Source organism: Manacus candei, unplaced genomic scaffold (genome assembly GCF_025592945.1).
Source record: "Manacus candei isolate 608988 ecotype Guabito, Panama unplaced genomic scaffold, ASM2559294v1 h1tg000007l, whole genome shotgun sequence".
NCBI lineage: Eukaryota > Metazoa > Chordata > Aves > Passeriformes > Pipridae > Manacus > Manacus candei.
The window spans coordinates 8,126,090-8,140,274 of NW_026138055.1; the positions used below are offsets into that span (position 1 = coordinate 8,126,090).

General features: G+C 42.0%; 1 protein-coding gene across 4 annotated transcripts in view; it reads right to left on the bottom strand.

Annotated features, from left to right (window-relative positions):
• MSRA (methionine sulfoxide reductase A) overlaps window positions 1-14,185 on the bottom strand; it is a 251,652-nt gene that overhangs the window by 87,947 nt on the left and 149,520 nt on the right. For all 4 annotated transcript variants that reach the window (XR_007908460.1, XM_051812360.1, XM_051812338.1 and 1 more), the window contains one exon: window positions 1,480-1,586. Coding sequence is in view for 3 of the 4 variants with exons in the window: in XM_051812360.1 (XP_051668320.1) it covers window positions 1,480-1,586 (107 nt within the window). In the remaining variant the exon portion in view is untranslated. The remainder of the gene's footprint in view (window positions 1-1,479; window positions 1,587-14,185) is intronic.

Consider the following 14,185-nt stretch of genomic DNA (forward strand, 5'->3'; position numbering starts at 1 on the left):
TATTTAATGACAAATAACAGCAGAGAATAAAAGAGATGGGAAAGCAAATTAAAGCTGTAAGATTTGCAGGGTGATATTGGTCAGCAGATTCTAACAGAAAGGAATAAAAGGAATTTGAAAAAGCAGTGGATCTAAGGGAAATAACGAGAAAAAAAGTTCTGAATTACAAATATGAACAGTGAACCTTGCGAAACCACTCTGTTAAATCACATAAACATCTGCAAGACTGACTTCTCCCCATGTGTTCAGCTACTCAGGAGAAAATATGTCATTGAACACCTCATTTACAAGCACAGCTCTCACACTGCTAAGAAAGACTTTCAGTTTATTTACTTGCAGTTCAGAGCACCTCTCTGCACACAAAATAATTCCGACTGTACGTAGGAACCAGCCCTACAAGCTCCTCCAGAGCTCAACCCCCCCAGTCACACACACCTTGGGGAAACCCAAACTGCTGCACAGGGTTTCAGCACCTGAACCTCCTCTTTGGACCTTCTGACTGGCATATAAAAAATACAGTTGTTTACTTTTAACATTAAATATTCACCTCGGCTCCTGGTTCTTTAACATAACACAAGTGAAGTCATCATATAATTCAGCATATGAACACTGAGATTCTTTTAGCACTATTTAAGTCCAGTGCTCTGATGACCCAGGCTGAGTGGGTTTTTTTTCATATAAATTATAAGCATTTATATTCCATAGAAATGAAAATATTTTCTATTTCATAAAAGTCATAAGAATTTCTATTTCTCTTCTGTAGAACCTGGATCTTGCTTTGAAAAGAGCACGAGGCAGCTCAGACAGCAACCACAATGCAGAGACACTGCAGGACACTAATCCCCCTGCCTTTAGTTAAATAATAGCTTATGTGGCAGGGAAGAGACAGAACCCATATTCCCTGAAAAACAGGGCTGTACAGAAAGGGAATTGGTTGATCTTCTCTCACACAAATCCTTGTGTCAAAACAAATACTCTTAGTAAGTCACGGGCTGTCACATCCCATCACAGACATTTATGGAATGGCTTCATAGAAGCAACTTATAAGCAGCAGGTGGGTGATCCTGAGTTATGCAGCTCAAATATTGATCAGGACCTTCCCTCAGCGTTCAGGAACTCTTGGATCTGAGATTTTGGGTTCACCCTTCTGAACCTACAGGGTTCAGGAGATGCTGGAATAGCTCTAGGATCACAGATTTCTGCTCTGGTGCAGCCACATTAAAAAAATCTCTTCCAGAGATTCAAAATATCTCTGCATAAGGACCTATTTTTCTGAATAGTTATGAAATGACTCACACAAACCAACACATTCATAAAAGTTGGAATTTAAAGCAACCGTGATGCAAGTTCATTATTGGAACGAGGAGCTCCAACAGCAACACAGAAAACACACAGCACAAGGAGTGATGTTGTGCTCACTGGTGACATCTTTGACCTCTGCTCATATGGGAAGGAATTCCACACCTTTCCCAGTGTTACCTTTTGATATTCCTCCTTAGACCTCAAGGCAGCTTCCATCTGTTCCTGGGAGAACGTGTAGATCGCCGAGCGGTACTGAGTGCCAACATCATTGCCTTGCCTCATCCCTGGAAAGAGAGAAAACACAGAACACCATGAGGATCAGCCTCTCCCCTTCCCTGGGCTGCTGGGAGAAGGTCAAAACACCTGAATTTCATGGAATCTTAGCACGGTTTGGGTTGGAAAGGACCTTAAACCATCTAGTTCCAATCCTCTGCCATGGGCAGGGACACCTTCCACTAAATTTAGGATGCTCCATGCAGCTGGATTGGCACAGCCTCTTCCAGCAGGTGTTTTTAGGAAGCCCAAGTCTTTGGTTAAAGAGTCCCAAAGAGATTCAACACTGATACATCCATTTAAATGACATGCAAATGAAATATGAGCATTTCACATTTATTACATCACACGGCAGTCAAATCCAGATGCAAAACTTTCAGTAATTCAGCTGCACTCCCTGCAATCCATCTGAAAATATTCATTTTGAACCATGCAAATAGTTACCAAAAATGTTGATTTTACCAAAAAATGTTGATTTTACCAAGTGCTTATAATTTCTCTTGTGCTGGAGGAGTACAAATTAATGGCAGAAAGGTTCAAAATACCTTTGGAGCAAACCAGTTACTCTTGGCACAGGTTGCCCAGAGAAGATGTGGACTCCCCATCCCTGGAGGGGTTCAAGGCCAGACTGGATGGGTAATTTAGGCACAAAGGTTTTGTGATATTTAAATAAGCCCTTCAAAAGGCTGATTCTATGAAGTTGCCCATGTACAAATTTCCAAAATGTGAGATGGATTCTACCTGTGAAACTATAAAATAATGGGCCAAAGCAGAGAGATGATGATTGCCCCCCTCAGGTGAGCAGCCCACATCGGGTTTGGTGTTATGCAGTTTTTCACACCTTGTTCCAAATTTTGCACTCAAGAACATGATTTTTTGCTTTGCTGTAATAAAATGTGTTAATTTTGAGTTTTGTCTGGTGGTGCTGATGAACTTGGGTGAGTGAAAAAAAACAAGTGAAACTGGAAATCATCAGAGTTTGGCTTGTGACTGCCACCAGACTACAGAGGTCCCTTTGAAGATTTCCATCAACTCTCAGGACTATGGAGATGAAATGGAAAAGAAAATATATGTCCTGATAGCCCCCAAGCAAAGGGCAGAGGGTAGAGAAAGAGCCTGTGATACTGGGGAAAAAGATACATCAATATATTATTACTCATTAAATCCTGGTAAGTTTTATTCCTCTTTGTCTTTAGAAGGCAACAGAAAAACGATTTAAAGGACAGGACAATAAACAAATGAAAACTGGTTGAAATATTTATGAACAAAGAGATACAGAAATACTTTAAAATATGTATTAGGGCTAAAATTCCTTCTGATGACCAACAGTTACATAAAAGAATCCGAAACCAAAACACGTTACAGAGTTTTCTGATTATTTGGGTGACTTTTTCACTGGTAAATTGTATTGTTACACCTAAAAACAGTGACTGTGCTCTTCATCAATACTTAATAGTCTCAACTGCCAGGCAGGGAATGTTTTGCTCATTCCTTTGCAAATGCTTTTCAGGGAGCTCTTGTAAATCCAGTGCTACTGAAGAGTTAGGAACAAAATGAGTCCAGGCCAGGAAAGCCTTAGTTTTGCCAGGATATGTTAATGCTAATTGATGTCTGAGCTTAAGCATTAACAATCTATTTATTGCTTAACAAACTATTTAACAATCAACTAGGGAGTAGATCACAAAAATCTCTCTGAATGGGGGATCACTCCACAGTGGGCTAATTTCTACCATGAGTTTAAGAGTATGAGTTTAGCACAAGCTCATGTGCTCTGGGAGAGAAGATAAGATTATTTAATATATGCATGTGCCACCAGGACAGAGTAACGGAGAAGCAAGTCAGCTAAATTAATTTATTGAAGAGAAATTTAAGAGAAGAACTGACTCTGGTTTGAAAATACATTTAGAGAGGGGAAAAAAAAAACAGAGAAATAAAGATCTTTAGTCTTGTCAAAGTTACTTAATGAGGTTGGGTAATTGAAAGCCAAAGTGTAAAAAATAGCAGATGGGAAACAAGGCAATATTCAAGCAGTAAAGAGTGTTTCTCCTTTGAGCAATGCACCTAAAGCCACATTCCATTCCTGAGGGCTTTAGATCAAGGATAGACATTTTCATAGAATCAGAGAATCATAAAACAGTTTGGGCTGAAAGAAACCTTAAAGATCATCTCATTCCAACCCCTGCCATGGACAGGGACACCTTCCACTAGCCCTGGTTGTTCCAAGCTCCATCCAACCTGGCCTTGAAGAGGGATGGGGCAGCCACAGCTTCTCTGGGCAACCTGTGCCAGGGCCTCACCACCCTCACAGACAACAATTCCTTCCCAATGTCCCATCTAACCCTGCCCTCTGGCAGTGGGAAGCCATTCCCTGTGTCCTATCTCTCCATCCCTTTTTCCAGGTCCCTCTCCAGCTCTCCTGGAGACCCTTTAGGCTCTGGAAGGGGGTCCAAGCTCTCCCTGGATCCTTCTCTTCTCCAGTTGAACCCCCCCAGCTCTCCGAGCCTGATCCAGAGCAGAGGGGCTCCAGCCCTTGGAGCATCTCCGGGGCCTTCTCTGGACTCTCTCCAGCAGTTCCACATCCTTGTGCTGTTGTTCCCCAGGGCTGGAGGCAGCTCTGCAGGTGGGGTCTCACCTGAGGGGTCAGAGGGGCAGAATCCCCCCCTCCCCTGCTGCCCATGCTGTGGGATCAGCCCAGGATACCAAAACTCCCAGAGCTGAACCATGTCAGTGATGAAAGTAGAAAGCTAAGAAGGATTCAGGCTGTGCAATAACAGCCCCTCCCAGAACCAAATGCTGGTTTGGACTGTTAAACCACCACCATGGAATGAAGACTGAACAGACATTTTATGTATTATCTCAAAGTGCAGCTTTAATGTGAACAAACATCTAAGCTAAAATGTCATTTATTTTCACTTGTTACTTAAATTAATTTGTACCTAAATCTCCCCCAATACATAACTAATATATTATCTAAGCCACAAAGACTTTGGGATGACAAAATAAATTCCTTGTAATAGACATAACCAAGTGCCACTGTTGCTGTTGTTATTTGTAATGTCCCTCACACAGACAAACTGACATCTCAAGGGTACATCACTGACTTTTTAAAACCCTCTGGCAAGTCCTATTTGCTGGGATTCACTAACTCAATGAGTAGCAAACAAGGCAAGAAATTCAATTTACTAAACAACTGTGGTAGGATGATTGAGCTTAACAAACTTAACAATCTTGTCTTTTAAAAAAACCACATTTACTGAATAAAAAGTGACCTGTGCTTGGCTCTCTAAAAATTCCACAAGGTATTTGTGCTTAAGTTCTTAACTGGCAGAAGGAATAATTCCTACAGAACATCAGTTGGATCTTCTAGGAAAATGCTGGTTTCCTTCAACTGTGCTGCAAGAAGTCTCAAAGTCATTCAATTTGCCAGTTTAGGGATAGTTTTTTGGGTAGTTCCAGGGGATAAATCTCATCCTGAAGGACATAATAAATAGGCAAATCTGTCAGTAGGGCCTGATCCTCCTTTTCATTTGAGGCTGAGATCATACACAGGTTCCTAAAGTTGTTAAGCAAATATATTACCCCTGAGGAATCATGGAATGATTTAGGTTGGACCTCTAAGATCATCGAGTCCAACCATTTCCCATCAGTGCCAAGGCCACCACTAACCCCTGTCCCCAAGTGCCACATCCACATGGCTTTTAAATCCTTCCAGGGATGGAAACCTCTGCCCCTGCCCTGGGAAAATACCTGTCTCCCTGACCAGGTGATCAGGAACACATCCAACAGGGACAGGAACAAACATACCCTGGAGTTGTAGGACTGGCACTTGCTGCTGGTGGAAAATCAGCTTTTATGCTGGGAACAGCCACAAAATCTGTCATCAAAGAGAGATGTTTAGACAGAGAGACTGATTTCAGAGCTGATAAAAAAGTAGATAATTTCCACCTCTCTAGCAAGAGACAAAAATATGTCTGGATGTGGTGCCAAAGTGTATAAGCCCAAATCCTGTGTGAGCACTGGCCAGTTGCTGTAAGCTCTTGTTTCTGGAGGATGAGGAAGCATGAGGGCACCTGGAGCTCTAAGTGTGTTTAGATGTTGGGCAGGGATTATATCCAGGTCTTTCACTTTGGCTGACCAAAGCAACTCAGCCTGGACCACTCTGGAGAACATAAAATGTCCTCACTGTGCCAGCAGAGACCAGAACACCAATTAATCACTAAATGCCCTCAAGAGCTCAGCACTTGTTTTATATGAAACAGAAATTTGTGGCCAGAGGATGGTAGAAAGAAAAAGGAGCTGTGAGGTTGCCACAGATCCTGCAAAAGGAATGATTCCCAGGTTGAGATTGCCATGGAATATCAACACATTTCCACTGGAAAGCTGTTATTTGCCCAAATGTAGAAAACAGGCAAAGAAATGGCTCTAAAAAGCTCTCTCTTACCAACACTTTGCTATCTTCTGATGCACCTGGGTAGGGGTGATTTAATTTTGGTCTCCCCCCTATTCTCTGGCATCAGAGCAGTAAATACCATCTCTCTTTTGGTTCGAAGGACCAGAATATGGACTGGAATATGGACTCCCTATCCATGGAAGTGTTCAAGGCCAGGTTGGACGGGGCTTGGAGCAACCTGGGATAGTGGAAGGTGTCCCTGCCCAGGTCAGGGGGGTGGAACAAGGTGATCTTTAAGGTCCCTTCCAACCCAAACCATTCTGTAATTCTGTGATTAATAAAAAAACATATTTCCCAGTACCTTTTTCTGAAGAAATTGCCAACAAGCAAATCTGGTTCAAAATGGTGAATCTTTTATATATTACCTATAGAAAGCTAAAGCAAAAGACACTTTATTTTATTGGCTAAATCAAGGAATTCTTTTGAAGACTCAATCCTCTAATGGCTTGAAAGTAATACTTAGACACCACTCCTTATCTTCCCTCCATTTAAAAATAATAAAAAAAATGTAATGGCATCATCCTTCAACTTTGCTATTCCCAGAGGATCCTAGGCATAATGGAGATAAATGACTGAGGTCTGTGAGACTCTTCTCTGCCATCCAGTGAAACTTTAAAGGGCAGTTCACAGCTCTTATTTTTATCATAATTTTTTCTGTGATTTATAGACTTTTCTGCAGCTGTCACTTATTTTCTTATCCCCCCAGAAACCTGATACACTGATTGGCCGTTTTCTTTTCCCCAATCAATCCTTGCTGAGTTAAGACTAATAAAACTCCTTCTTCCAGCTCATCATAGAATTATTTAGTAAAAATCAATTGCACCATGTCACCCTGGCTTGATGTCATCACTCACTATAATGATTACATCTATACAGCTTAAAAGTTGCCAGGGGAAAGTAAAACTCTTTATAGCATATGATTAAAGGAGAAAAATGTTAATAGGAAAGAAGTTAGTTACAGGGCTGTGGATTGAGAGTTCTTGATGATTTTCAAGGTGCTGTGGTGCAGGAAGGATAAATGAAATATAAAAGAGTTTCTTCAGAAGGTTAAAAATACATTAATGAGCTTGGACATATTAAAGGAAACTTTTACACTGTCAACAGAGCCAAAGGTTCAGAAAGTTTTCAATAAACACAGTTTTCATTGTCAAGGAGGAAACTGTATTTCTGGTCTTCTTTTGAAAAAAGAAGATGGTATTTGAGATGATCTTTAAGGTCCTTTCCAACCCAACCCATTCTGTGATTCACGTTCCATATGCAATATTGTTCCTCTAACAGTTCATATACAAAACATCACAAAACTTCACATTACGAAACTAGAAAGGCTTAAGGAAGCCATGATTTGAGAGTTCCCTGTATGCTTCACTATTTATTAATTCATTCAGGTATAACATTCCTTAAATGCTCTTTGAACACTCTTTGACCTTTGAAGGAGGTCCATGATCTACCTGAGCCCAGAAAAAAACCCCACAGGTTGGTTTTGATGAATATCAAAAAGTTCAAGTTTTAACTGACACTGGCAGACAGGAATTCGAATCCACTTCTAATTATAAATTGAAAATACATATTTACCAGTAGTGCCTAGAACTGATGAATAGAACAGTGAATTATAAACATAAATGATCCTTAATGGCACTAAACTTATTATAGGGGACTTTTAACTTCAATCAAACTTGATTTAACTTTAATCAAAAGTGAAATGATTAGTTTTAGATAAGTTTTTAGATTTTTCTGTCATAAAGAGACATTAGGTTTTTTTTGAAAAGTGCCTTCTCTCAAAAATCTGTCTCTGAGATGGATGAACCTTGACCTGCTGGAGCAAGTCCAGAGGAGGCCACAGAGATGCTCCAAGGGCTGGAGCCCCTCTGCTCTGGAGATGGGCTGGGAGAGCTGGGGGTGTTCACTAGGAGAAGAGAAGGATCCAGGGAGACCTGAGACCCCTTTCCAGTGCCTAAAGGGGCTCCAGGAGAGCTGGAGAGGGACTGGGGACGAGGGATGGAGAGACAGGACACAGGGAATGGCTTCCCACTGCCAGAGGGCAGGGAGAGATGGGATATTGGGAAGGAATTCTTGGCTGTGAGGGTAGGGAGGCCCTGGCACAGGTTGCCCAGAGAAGCTGTGGCTGCCCCATCCCTGGAAGTGTCCAAGGCCAGGTTGGACAGGGTTTGGAGCAACCTGGGATGGTGGAAGGTGTCAAGGTTGGAATGAGACGATCCTTAAGGCCCCTTCCAACTCAGACTATTCCATGATGCTGTGAACACGGGAAGGGAGTGAGGTTTTTATCAATATTTATTGGTGCAGCAGGAACAGCTTCCAGGTGTGGGCAACCAAAAGCTGCCCAAACATAGATGCCTCCTTTGGGGAGAGTCAGGTGTGTTGACTGAATCTCTACAGACATCCATGGGTGCTGAGACTCTCCATGCCTATGGAAACATCTAAATTCAGTTGGATTTAGCTCAGCTTATCCCACCTGACAAGTCTACACTGGTCAGACCAACCTGACTGAAGATCTTAACATTCTTCAAACCCAGGTAAGTGCACAGAGCAGACATGTCTGGAGGAGGCTGAAGGACACGACACAGGGCACAAAGATGCTCCATATTTTCTATGGCACAGATGGAAACTGGTATAATGCACAAGAGGACCTGACATGGAAAAAGACATTTCTGTTTCAGCACCTGATTTGGGCCCTCTTTGCCTGTTTTATTTTCTCCATGGATTAGCTGTGCTGTGATGCTGGAAAACAACTGATCATGCGAAAAAATATAATTAAGAAACACAACAATTCAGGTCTGGTGCTGCACAGGGTTTGTCTATGGAATCACACACATTTGTGTTGTTTTCTTTATGTGCCTTCTCTTTTCTCTTCATTTATCAGTTGTTCACTGGTGTCTTGCCTCAATTCAGACACGTGTTAGTGCCGTGAATCTAAACCTACTACGATCCACCAGGTGCTGTTGCAATAGCAATAAAAATAATTAGTGATAACAAAAATAACAGTGTTGTCATTCGCTTTTATCAGCAGATAAGCTCAGGGGACACTGCTCTCTCCCAACACAGACAACTGAGCTCTTATAAATATGCAGGAGAAAATTGCAGGCGGAGAAAAACAGTCATTCACTGAAAATATTGTTGTTCAGAAGAGAGTCAGCTTTGACCTCTTGTACCTAATTATACACGAAAACAAAGATTAAAAGCCTACTAATAATCACCATAAACTATGATTAATGAAGCCACGCTTCAGTGCCTCAGATTTCTAGACCCAAGTACAGTAAATTCACTGGTGAGTTATCTGAAGAAGAAAAGAATGTTTGGTATCACTTTATTTCGACTTTGTTGCTTTCCTTGCCTAAAGATTAGGAAGAGTCCATCCAAAAATTCTGCAGGAAAACACATTCTGAGGTTGCTCTTTTCTAATTCTATAAACACACATGAAAATCTAGAGGCTGTTATTCCCACCACATCAGCTTCATGGAATCATGGAATGCTTTAGGTTGAAAGGACCTTTAAAGACCATCTTGTTCCAACCCCCTGCCATGGGCAGGGACACCTTCCACTATCCCAGGTTGCTCCAAGCCCCATCTCATCTTCAAGGAAACATTTTCTCATCCTCAAGGAACTATTTGATTACTGACCTTCACAATACTGAAAGATAAAGTTAATTTTTAGTAGTTCTGGGGAACTGGTTGACACATCCTTGTCAGATATGAAACAAACAGCCTAAAAGTAGTTTAAAGGTAAGAAGAACTCAGAGCCCAGAAGGAATTTTGCCCTTGAGCCAGAATTGATTCAGCACCTCACAGTGCAAAGAATTCAGCCTTGTCAGCAAGCACCCTAATAATTCCCTTCATTAGAAAAGGGAAACATCTCCCAAACTGGAAATATAGGTCAGTAAGAGTCTATTCCAATTTACATGGATGAGTCCAACGTGCAAATTAGGTCACGACAGCCAAAATTCCTGGGGACCCAAAGCAGTCTAATAACACTGATTTATTTTTAATGCTTGTTTAGCTCTAGAGAAACACAAAGAATGGGAACAACAGAACACGAGACATTTTGGTTCATGAAAGAAGTGAAGCTGCATCCTCAAAGTGCAGCACTGGGTAAACACCACGGGCAAAGACTTTACTACTGACTTTACTACAGGTATTTTGGAGGTGATTAAGGGCAAGGGACTAAAGTGGATGCTGGTGGGATGGATTGACACCAGTCAACTGTCCCACCACTGGTATCTCATTGGAAAGAGCAGGAATTAGAAGAACCTGAAGTCAAGAGAAGACACTGTCTCAGAAGTCACTGTCTCCTACCAAATGACTCAGTGCACAGTTGAGCGTTCAAACCTGCAGGAACCAAGACACATTTATCTTTATTGTGCCTCAGCACATCGACTTCCATGGCTTTTGTTCATTTATCAACACAGAGCTGTGTTTTACTCGCTTCCTTCAGGAGCCTCCCAGCAATGTCTTTGCCACTGATTTAATTAGCATCCTCTCCACTGTATCCTCCAAGTCATTAATGAAAATATTGAAGAGTATTGGACCAAGGATGGCTCCCTGAGGGGTTGGTAATTCTGTTTTGAATATATTTAATATGCCTGGTGACAATAGATTTTGTATTTCTGCTGTGTTTTTGTTACACCTTTAATAATGCTGAAACCATCAAGACTCTTAATAACCCTCGAAATCCACGACAAAGGTGCTTTAATCTGAGACTTGCAAATTTAATTCAAATTATTAAGGGAAGCAAGTGAGAGAAATGTAAAGGAAAAAGATAAAAAATGGTTATATTTTACAGGGAGAGATTCTCTTTTTTCCCCCCTTTAATCACTAAAGGAAGTTCCAGGCCTGTAGCAGAATTCATAATGCTGCTTTAGGGTCGCTGTAGCGTTTTTTATGTGTACAGCTGTTCTTCCACTGGTATAAGTAGACACATCTGCTCATTAGCAATACAATGTCATTTCTAGTGTCTAATTTTAATTATTTGCAGATGACAGATTCCTCATGCAATGCCTAAAAAAAGTACAATCCTTCAAAAACTGGTGAGAAATAAATATACCCTCTGCAACTAAAGTGGGTCAGCACAACAAAAAGCAGATATTAATCTGGAGAATTCCTGTCTCAGCACTAAGGCTAAATGCCAGCGTGTTTGGAAGGTCAAAGGGAGGAGAAAAGGCTTGTACATCTTTTCTTTCTCATGTATACACAAGACATATGGGCTCAGAGATGTTCTGAACGGATCTGGCAGGTGATGAGTTTGTTGTAGGACAGATGGTCCTCAACTGCTGGAAAAATATCAGTGCTGCTTACATTTCCTGCACAAACACAGGCAAGATAAGGACTTCTCCAGGACAGGAGGAGGGGAATGGGATTACTCACAGTGACTTTGGGTCTTGTACTTTCACAGAGAACCTGTGAGGCCACAAGGAAGTTTCCTGGGTGGCCATGGGTGGCTTTGCCCTTCACCCCATTTTGTCAAAGGGTGGCCAAAACTACTCTCAGCTCCTGCCACTAATTCAAAAAATCCAAACAGGAAGCCAGAAGGAACGAAAAAAGGGTGGGATTTGTGTACAACAGGGGACTATAGTCGTACCTAAGATAAGGGCTGGGAAGGATTGGGTGCTCTTGGTGAATGTGGGGAGCAGAACTACCTAAACAAGCACCTGTTTTGGGCTGTACTCAGGAAAGAAAAGAGCTAAGGGAGGCAAAGGATTTTTCATTTCTCCCAAATGGGTTTTCATAGAATCCCAGAATGGTTTGGGTTGGAAGGGACCTGAAAGATCTCTTTCCACCCCCTGCCATGGGCAGAGACACATTCCACTAACTCAGGTTGCTCTACAGAAAAATAAGGTTTTTTGCGTGCTTGACCTCTGAACAGTCAATGAGTCTTTCTTTAAAGTCTTCTTGGAGTGGGTTGAAACTTTTGACACACAAAGAACTTCACCCAGGGTCAGGAGAACCATGAACACTGAGATGCTTTACAGGAGTCACCTTGGCACCACGGCAAACACACTCCTCTGGTATCAGTTTGATTTTTCCAAAGGTTTGGAGAAATAGTTTTTGATACCTCACAAAGAGCGGCCAAACTTTCTGATCAGATCAAATATGACATGTTCCTCCCTGAACATAAGCACAGTGGGGTTTGGAACTGGCTCATGCACTGCAGGACAGGGCTGATGCCAGAAGGGTGGTCCCATTTACAGTCACGCTCCTGGCGATTTAAATCCTGGCTGAAAATCCCATTTCACTTCCATTCATGCAGGGCTGATTTTGAGCTTGAGCAGAGGACTTTGGCATTGCCAGTGTCAGCACAGAGGTTGTATCCTGTGGAAAGCTCTGGGAAAGAGGAGCAAATTGCCCTTTTCCCTGACAGTGAAGTCAAAGATTAGTTTACAGCAATCCTGAAACGCAGCCTGAGGCACAACACAAACTGTCCCAGCAGAACCATTGCCAGGGTGCAATTTTAAGGAGAGTCAGGCTTATATCTTCAAAAAACCTGGAAAGTTCTGAAGGTTGGCCCCATTAGAGCAAAAAACAGGCAATACAGACTCTGCCCTACACATCTAGAAACTTCAGAAAAACAAAATTATCCACAAAGTGATTAGTCGGAAGATTTCTTTTTTTGCTATATTTTCAGCCTCTCATGACCATTCTCCTTTTCTGTATGAATGACAAAGAAACAACGATCTCAGAGCACTTACAGAGCTATATAGAGCAATCCTCTGGTAGATAAGATCATTCCTGGGAGGGAAGGAATGCTGCTCCCAGCACCAGAGGCTGAGCAGAGATGACAGCCATATGCCACTTGGCAGAAGTCACGGGGTTGTTTGTTGCTTTTTCAGGATCCCAATTCTAATGAATTATAAAATAGAGCCTAAATTAATAGTCAAGAGGACTTTATCAGGGCCCCACGCTTAGGAGATGCTCATCTGGGAGAATCTCTTTCAACTCAGAGACTGTTTGACTTGATCAAAGGTTCTTGCTTTTCAATTGACTTCTGTACAATCCTCACACTCAAGAGCTTCATGAAACAAGAGCCAGGCTGCTTCCCAGAGACAATTCGAATCCCAGTGAGATGTCAGTCTCATCTTAAAGGCCAACTGCTTGGAAAGCAGGAATTTCTGAATATTAATGCCCTCCTACAACAATGAATGATGGGACTGCCAAGTCTGTGCTCTTTAGCAACTTGGTACCAACCAGGTTGATATTTGAAAGGTCCTCATCTGCTACAGAATGTACATATTTGATGTTTAATGACATCAGAACAATCACACAAGTGTGTTATCTCTGCTGGGGGTAGAAGGGATGAAATGGTGTTACCCCAGCTTCTGGAAAAAGATAAAACAGACAAAGCTCTTATACTCTGGAGTAAGAGCTGTACTCAAGAAGTCCAGCATTCACTGCCTGTATGAGATACTGGATTCAGCCAAAGACTGTGCTGAACTTCATGAATAAGAAATCTTTCTAATTTATCCACTTAGTAAAAAACTTCTCTTTGACGGACCAAGTCCTGCATTCCCATAAGGCTGCCTAAATAAAACTCACTGTGTGCACACAGCTGAACCTCAGGGAAGGAGAAAAATACTGCAGGTCAGAGAGTTAACTCACTTTCATTGTCTTTAGATAAAACCACATTTCCCACAGGCAGCTAAAAACAGGGAGGAGATGCAAATCAGGGCAAAGAAACAATCCCACCTGAAAGATGTTTTGCTCAAATTTGAAAGGGGAGATAAACATCCCATCTCTGTCTTGCAGAACTAAGAAATTTGACACTGGGACCTCGTGGCTTAAGTTCTCCTCAAATCAAGAAAGGTGGCAGAGGTGGGATGAGCTTTGCAAAGTTCTTGAACAGAGACCAGAAACACAGGATCACTTAGGTTGGAAAAGACCTCAGAGATCATCGAGTCCAATTTTTGACCCATCCCCACCTTGTCACCCAGCCCTGAGCACTGAGTGGCACTTCAAGTTGTTTCTCGGACACCTCCAGGGCTGGGGACTCCACCACCTCCTTGGGCAGCCCCTTCCAATGCCTGACCACCCTTTCAGTGAAGAAATTCCTCCTGATGTCCAACCTGAACTTCCCCTGGCACAGCATTAAGGAACCATAAAAATACACAGGCAAAGCAACCTGTCCAAGGCTGTGTTGTACAAAGTCTTCCAAGAA